General features: G+C 36.5%; 1 protein-coding gene across 1 annotated transcript; it reads left to right on the top strand.

Moving 5' to 3' along the window:
• The first annotated feature begins 219 nt into the window (after window positions 1–219).
• On the top strand, window positions 220–8,048 carry LOC137249405 (germ cell nuclear acidic protein-like). The gene is made up of 10 exons (XM_067780850.1): window positions 220–370; window positions 435–1,862; window positions 3,143–3,730; window positions 3,801–4,406; window positions 4,486–4,848; window positions 6,063–6,176; window positions 6,243–6,435; window positions 6,498–6,647; window positions 7,338–7,445; window positions 7,524–8,048. Exons 1-10 carry the CDS (start codon window positions 298–300, stop codon window positions 7,780–7,782), a joined length of 3,882 nt encoding a protein of 1,293 aa, XP_067636951.1. The 5' UTR covers window positions 220–297; the 3' UTR covers window positions 7,783–8,048.
• Window positions 8,049–8,261: the final 213 nt, after the last annotated feature.

The raw sequence follows: 8,261 nt of genomic DNA, 5'->3' as shown, positions 1-8,261 counted from the left end.
ATATGATAAATTGCGTAATAAATTGCCCAAATGGTATAAATTGCCAATATGGCGTGTGTTTGTACCTAGTATAAGATATCACGCTTGTTTTATCCACAATGGCTCTTAGCTTTTATATAAAAAGTCCAAATAAATGCACTTCCAATAAAGTCCGATCATTGGTTTCTCAACACTGAAAGCAACTTTGTTTGTGACCTAGTGTCTGAGGAAGAAGAAGAAACGGCGCGTTCTGTTTGAAATACTCCCACTTCATATTTGTACCGAAAGAAAGCCAAAAATATATTGAATACAAAAATAATGGACGAAGAACAAAAATACAAACTGATAACATGTGTTGATCCGAGAAAAATAAATGTGCCAATAAGAGATAGTAAGGATATTTTTCTACACTAGACCATTTTTTACAGAAATTTGTTTACATATCTTGTTGCCAGGATTCTCCAAACTAACTTTATCGAATAAAAAGAAACAACCAGAGATAACAGATGCAGATCACGAAGATATTGAAGAAAAGCTTGAAGATATTAAGCGTGCTAGCCGGAATCTGTTAGAAGCACTGGATAATACAACAGAAACTAAATCTTCTACCGGTTTCTCCCATATCGACAATCCACAATATATTAACCCACTACTACGTAGCGAGAGCAGTAGCATTCCGGCAACGCAAATTAATGGTTCCCATTTGAAAAGTTCACTTGAACCTCTGTCACTAAACAGCAAGTACACTGACAATATGGAACCTTTGCAAGTTAGTGAGAATATTAATCAACCGGACAATGATAACTTAGTGGATCAACAAATATCTACATTGACGAGAGCAGTATCGACAATGGCTGTTAGCGTAAGAAAGTCCAATGTAAATACTAGTGATAAAATTCAACATGAGACTACTTTACTGGTATCAACTGAAAGTCAACGTATGAGCTACGAGTTGCGTACACCACGCCTACAGACGTGTACAATTACAACTGATGATAAGGAAGAAAGTATGGCTGAAAGAGACGTCACACAACCTTCATGCATATCGTTGTCATCTACTGGCGACGACAGTGGTAGTGCAATAACAGTAACCGATAGTAGTATATCAGATTTCGTGGATTTTGATGTTCTGACATCGGAAATACCGGAAAGTGGTCGCTCAGCTGATGTATTCTTGCCACAAACCTTTAGTAATGATAGAGCGGACAGAATGGAAGCATTTTTACGTGACGTCTCACAACAGCGTAGAGAAATTGAAGAAAATGGAATACTTGGTGAAGATAATTTTACTTTACTTAGTGCAAATGATGAAAAGCAAACAGAAAAATGTTTGAAAAAGGACGAAAACGTATATAAAAAAATTGCAGGACTAGCTTATGCGGATACAGAATCAATGACTACTTATAGCGTGGAACCACGCAAAACAGAAGATTATGTAAAACTGATGCAGGAAGGCACGGGCCATCAAATCAATATTAAATTAGAGAAAGGAATGGATAATGATACATTGTCAATGAGTCGTTGCACTTTAGTAGATCTTCAAGCTTGTACGTCAAAAAGTGTTTTGAATAATGAAAAAGATCAACATAGCGACTCTCAACGCTTGGCATTTGATGACACCGAGGTAAACACTTCATCCTTATCTGAGGACGTCTCCAAGCTACCATGGTTTACAACTACATTAAGGCAAAGCACTGAGCACGAGATTAAAGATAGGTCGATAATTTGTAGTGATCAAAGTTTTAATTCAGCTAAACAAGATATACCTGAAGATTCAGTTGTAATATCCGAAACATCAAGTGAAAACATGAGCTGTTATTCGGTACATGATACCAAACGTACTAGTGCAGATGTAATGACTGGTGATTGTAGTCAAGCAATAGGTAAGTAATACAACATCTGATATTTATAAGTAAATATGTGTAAAATTGTTACCCTTGAGTGCGTGGAAAGGCTGAATCAACTAGGAGCACACAATGAACTACTGTTGGCCTGGGTTCCTGGCCACAGGGGAGTCGAGGGAAACGAGCAGGCGGACAGCCTGGCCAGAGGCAGCAACGATACGACCTATTGGTCCTGAGCCGTTCCTGCCAGTAGGCCCGCAGGAAATTAGGGGGCATCTATTAGGAGAAGAAAAGGAAAAGAGGGAAAAACACTGGCGTAATATGCCAGGCCTGAGACAATCTAAGCTACTGTTAGGGGGTTACTGCACAACTCGATACAGGGCATTTATAGGCCTCTCGAAAAATAACCTAAGAATTCTAACAGCTATTCTTACAGGACACTGTAGACTGAACAGCCACATGCAAAAGCTGGGTATAATATCGAACAACACATGCCGATTTTGTGATCGATCAGCGGAGACGTCGGACCATATCCTCTTGGAGTGCGATGCAATCTCAAGACGTAGAGCTAAGTTTATGGGCTCACCATGGCCGGAGCATTCTCACATCAAATCCCTCAAGCCAGGTGAACTGCTAGGGTTCATCAGAGATGTCGGCTTGGATGAGGTGTTGTGAAGCAGTTGAGGGCACAATAGACCAATGGTCGCAGTGCGAACATCAATTAATTATCTATCTATCTATCTACCCTAAAAAATTACTCAATGGATACATTCAGTATAAGTGGGGTGATTGAAGATTTCTCTCTGCCCTTTGTATTGGAGACTCGGGAGCTACTGTGTTACATTACAAATAAAAAGGATTTGAAACAGCATACTTCTTCAATTAAACAGGGATTGAGTTTAAACTAATGTTATTACCAGAAGGGAACAATTTCGCAACCAAAGTCTTTACTGGCGAGTTCGTGTTATTAGAATGAAAGTATTTCTGTCGGCACTCGTGTTTAGAAGCGCAGGAAGTGGGGGACATTTACTGAGTTGGGAGAAAAAGTGTAGAAAAACTATAACTCCATTGGTGCTCCCAATTTGTGTAACATCGCATGGGCGGTTAAGCCCCGTTGGTTGATGGTGTATATCGCAGTCCAAACACGCGACTGAAATGTGGAAATATCAAGACATTTAGGAACCGAATCTTAAAATTTTTTTAGGAATAAATGGGAGTGGGATTTAATATTAAGTACTACCCTTGCCTCTCCTACAAACAATTTTTTTTAGTCGATGCACTTTCTAAAGCACTAATCTAGTTATATTGACATTTTCTAGATGCTGGAAGTACACAATCTCAAATATCACCACAAATGGGTATTAGTACGATCAGTATCTCAGCAAAGATTAACATACAAATTTCAATAACACAAGTAGATAGTCTGGAAGATGAATATGACAAGGATAGTGAAGACAATGAAAAAGTTTCTCAAGACGAGACATATACAAAAGTAAAAAGCCCGCTATCTGACAATGAAGTTCAATTGGAAACTACTTGTAATGACCAAAAGCGAGATCGCAGCAAAATAAACGAAAGTAATGCCATTGAAAATAATATGAATACAGATATAAATGCAGCGGATGAGGAAGAGGAGGATCTTGATTTTCTCACACACGCCGAACGTCTACTTAATCAAGTGTATGGCAAGTCTTGGCAAACACCAGAAGTAATACGCACACTAAAACGTTCCAGTCGTACGCCTAAAAAAAATTCCACACTATCACCACAAGCAAATAAAACACCAATTTCATTTAAAGAGGCAAACTCAATTAAAGATTTAACAAAACCTGTTCCTGAGCCTACGAGTGGTGGCAAAGTAATGGATCAAAGTGCAGAACAAAGTGTACTAGATGATTTTTCTATTTGTATGCACTAATAGAATAAATATAATTTTGTATTTAAAATCCATATTAAATTAGTATTCTTCTTTTATAGTTCGTCGTGATATTGTACGTACAAATTTGGATTCAACCCGCTTTAATACACCAAAACAATATAACAAAGAAATTGAGCCGAAAACTGAGCATTTCAATACCGAACCACGCGTTATGGCACAGAGTAATGTGAATCAGTTGAGAGACTTTAAAGTTCCAAGAACTGAATTTAAAAAAAAGTTACCAAATAAACAGAGACGACAGAATATTATTATGACGTCTGCGGAGCGTTGGAGGCAAATCGTTGATGATGATAGTGACACTTCAGGCGACTATGCTTCCGATGATGATACACTAGACAAAACGGAAAATAACAATGATTCAACGGACGATGACAAGGAAAACAAAATTGCTAAAGACAAAGCATGGACCAACTCCCCGTCATCTAATAACAGCGACAATGAAATAACACGTCCCAGAAAAGGTGTAAAAGGACAACCGGGAAAACAGTCGAAACATAAGTCGCCTAGCAAAGTAAAAATCACCGATGCTAGAGCGCGTCGAAAGGCTAAAGTTAAGTCAAATAATGCTTTGATATACCTAGATTTATCCAAAGACGAAGTTACTATACAGGAAGGCGAACAGAATTCGCCGCCTGCAAATCATGGTAATTTATATTGTTAAAATAAAAAAAACTAACAACTTTTTTTTTGCAATATTCTCTCTGTTATTAATTTTTCGGAAAGATGTTAATTTTAACACGCGTTTGGAGAGTATTTTGTGCACCTGTAAGGCTACAGATAAACCGAAATTACCATCTACACCAAACACTGGTTCAAAAAGGAAACTATTCACAGCAAACTTTGGTGATGAAGATATCGACTTGACGATCGGTGATGGTGGAGTGCAACCACGTACACCTGTCAAACCACTGCCTCCAACTAATGATGACGAAATAATTTTACAGGAAATGGAACAAGTAAATTTAAACGATGGTTTAACGGGCGGCTTTGCAATCTTTAATAAGAATTTGGAATTTATTAAAAGTGGTGATCCTATTTTTAAAGTGACACCACCTCGGTCTCCCACTACGCCCAGATTAACACCAGGTAAGCATTAATTCTTTCTGTTTTGTAAAAACCTAACTTTGTCGCTTTGACGTAAATCACTAATATGATCTAAAAGTCAAATATGCCGTATAGAACAAGGTCTAAACAACAACAAGGTCGAAACAGGGGCGAATTATCATTTTTTTTAGTTTTAAGATTGGCTCTATTACGAGACTCCCGTTAATGTTTTCGAAAATGTTTTATGGTTGTTTCGAGATTTGGACTGTGTTATTGTTGTTTTCGTAGCGATAGGGGCACTCGCGAAGGCGGATGTTGATGGTCCTTTGCCGGATGCAGTTCCGGCAACAAGCACCATTAAGGTACTAGCCGACCCCAGCGGGTTAGGCGGCTTAGAATATACCCGCAGCAGGTATGCCTGTCGTAAGAGGCGACTGAAATACCAAATTGATTCAAGGGGTTGCCAGCGCAATATGAGGTGAGGTTGACAATTGGGTTGGAGAAGCTATGTATGTATTGAATCAATTTGGTATTTTATTCGCCTCTTACGACAAGCATACCTGCTGCGGGTATATTCTAAACCCCTAACCCACTGGGACTATCCCGGAAACATTCGAATATATTTCGATTTCATTTTGGGGCTGTTTCTGTACTATTTCGAAATCTGGTTGGTGCTATTTTCAGGCCGTTTTGGAATTGTTTTCGATAAGGTTTCTAGACCATTGCGCGATAATTTGTGGGCTATTGCGAGATTATTTGGGAACAATTTGGAAATAACTTGGGGACTATTCCGTATTTGTTTTCGGGGATGCTTTGGACCAGTTTCATGGCATTTCAGGAATGCTTTCTGGGTTATTTTCGAAATCGTTTTTGGACCAACTTGGGATTGTTTTCAGGATCATTTTTGGATCGCTTCAGCACTATCAACGGATTGTTTCGGCACTACTTCAGCATTGCTGAATCTTTGCTAGATTGTGTTTAGATATCTAAGGGTCATTTCGGCTCTGTATTGAGACAATTTGGGAATAATTTCGGGATTGTTTAAAAAGTCTCTGGGTTCGTGATTGGGCTATTTCGGGGCTAGATTCGTAATTTGGCATGATTTTTCAGATAATTTTGGAATTGCTCTCGTGACCATTTAGGGAGCTCGAGACTATCCAACGCTCATTCCAGGACTATAATTTAAGAATCGCCTGAGCTTTTCCTATTAATAACTGTAGAAAACTTGTTTGAGGAATACGTTTTATCAATTTTAGAAACACCTAAGCAGCCTACCAAACCTTCCAGAATATTAAGAGAATGCAAGAAGCTGGCAGACAATCTTTGGCCAACACCCAAATCCAAATACGGATTTCTTAAATCACTTGACGGTAAATTAATTATTGCGCTATTGTTTTTCGGTTGTAAAACCAAATTAACATAAATATAAAATTTAGTGTGTGTCTCCAAATCGCTTTGTCATCCAGACGCTTTATCCTATCGAGAGAATTATCGCACTAAAAAGGAAGAACTGGCGAAACTACTTTATGAGCTGTATAATGAAAAATTATTTGATAATAAATTGAATATTCCACTACAATGGAACAAGAAACTTTGCAATACAGCTGGTAGATGTTTGAATAAGAAAAAGTATGAATGCCAAATGTGTACGTATGCATATTGTTATAATAATTTTACATATTTCACTATAGAATGGGTGTGCGTACAAGTGTTGTAGAGCTGAGTGAAAAGGTATTAACGAGTGCCGATCGTTTACGTTGCACTTTAATACATGAACTATGCCATGCTGCTACTTGGATATTTAGTGGTGAAGGAGGTCATGGCAGCACTTGGAAGCAATGGTAATTGGTATTTATTGAATATAGTAACTTCCCTGTCCCCATACAAAGCGCTTTGAGAGTGTCACACGCCCATTATTTTTTTGTATTGCTTAATTGAATAATATGAATATATATTATAAAATATTATTTTTATAAATAATAATATATTTACCTTATTTTGGCTATTTTATTTTGTGAGTCAAATGTGACTCCTGAACGTAGCAAAAACAATTTTGTTTACCACGTTCAATGAATCACATGTGAACATATAGGACCATAAGAAATAATTTAAGTTTTCGAATCACAATAACGGTAAATTGATATATAAATGTCAAAAGCGTGTATTAGTGTGCTTTTTTGTTTAATTGAAGTTAGAAGTATATACAAAAATTGAAGAAAATGAGAAAAAGGTATCAGAAAAAAAATTTCGAAATTTTCTTTCATTTTCCTAAAGTTTAGGTCTTTTGATATACGCTCACATAGAATTCACAAATATATAACGACACGTTCATACCAACAAAGCGTATTTAATTTGTATAAAGAAATGAATCACATGTGACTCATGAACTTATTTCAATACGCTCTTGTGAATCACATATGACTCATTGGACAGGGAAGTTGTTAAATCGATCCGTTTAAAAAAAGATCTCTAATTTTTGGTGCTTTTGACTCAAAATGAAAATTGATGCGAATATATTCTCTCATTTACAGGGCATTGAAAGCTAATAGCATATTCCCAGAAATTCCAAAAATAGGCGTATGCCATCAATATGATATAGAGTATAAGTATACGTATAAATGCACCTTATGCGCCGCAAAGTATGTTAAACATAATATATCTTATAAATACACTATATTCACTCATACATATTTTGATTATTGGTTTCTTTTATACAGATCACACGCTCATTCCAAATCAAAAAAGGTGGAGAACATAAGATGCTCGTTTTGTCATGGTGCCATTGAGATATATTTAAACAAAAAAGATAAAGATGGTAATATCTTGCCAACACCAGTTCGCGAACCAACTGGTTTTGCCAAATTTGTTAAAGACAATTACAAACAGTACAAGCGTCCTGATCTCAAACATGCCGATGTTATGAAATTATTAAGTGCCGAATTCGCTGCTATGAAAATTCCGAACTTCGGAAATTAGTTTAAATACTTTTACTTGCGTGTATAACACTTGTGCATTATTATATGCTTTTATTTGATTTTACATGTGTTTTTTTTTTAATATCTAACAACGTTTTTGAACAAATTAAATATAAAAAGTATAAGAAGTAAGGTATCAGGTTCGTGTCAAAACAAATATTGTATACCCAACTGAGGGTTATTGCAATAACGTCCATTAAGACAAAATGTGAAAGCGGTACCATGATTACTTGACTTTTATGAATGAAATAAATGACTTAAATGTGAGCATTTCTTGTTTAAAATTTTATTATTTTATCTTTATTCTCCATATACTAGAATTATAGGAGTGAGTTTTCTTATAAGTTGTTTGTTTATGTTTCAATCAAGGCGAATTCATTCCAATGTAGTAGCATGCTTTTGTATGGAATTTAATATGCTTTGCGATCACCTGGTATAGATTCGCCTTGGTTTAAATGTTTGTTTTTATTCCTTTTGTAA

The sequence above is a fragment of the Eurosta solidaginis genome, chromosome 4, assembly GCF_040869045.1.
Source record: "Eurosta solidaginis isolate ZX-2024a chromosome 4, ASM4086904v1, whole genome shotgun sequence".
NCBI classification, from domain to species: Eukaryota; Metazoa; Arthropoda; class Insecta; order Diptera; family Tephritidae; genus Eurosta; species Eurosta solidaginis.
This window is presented reverse-complemented; position numbering and strand designations above follow the sequence as displayed.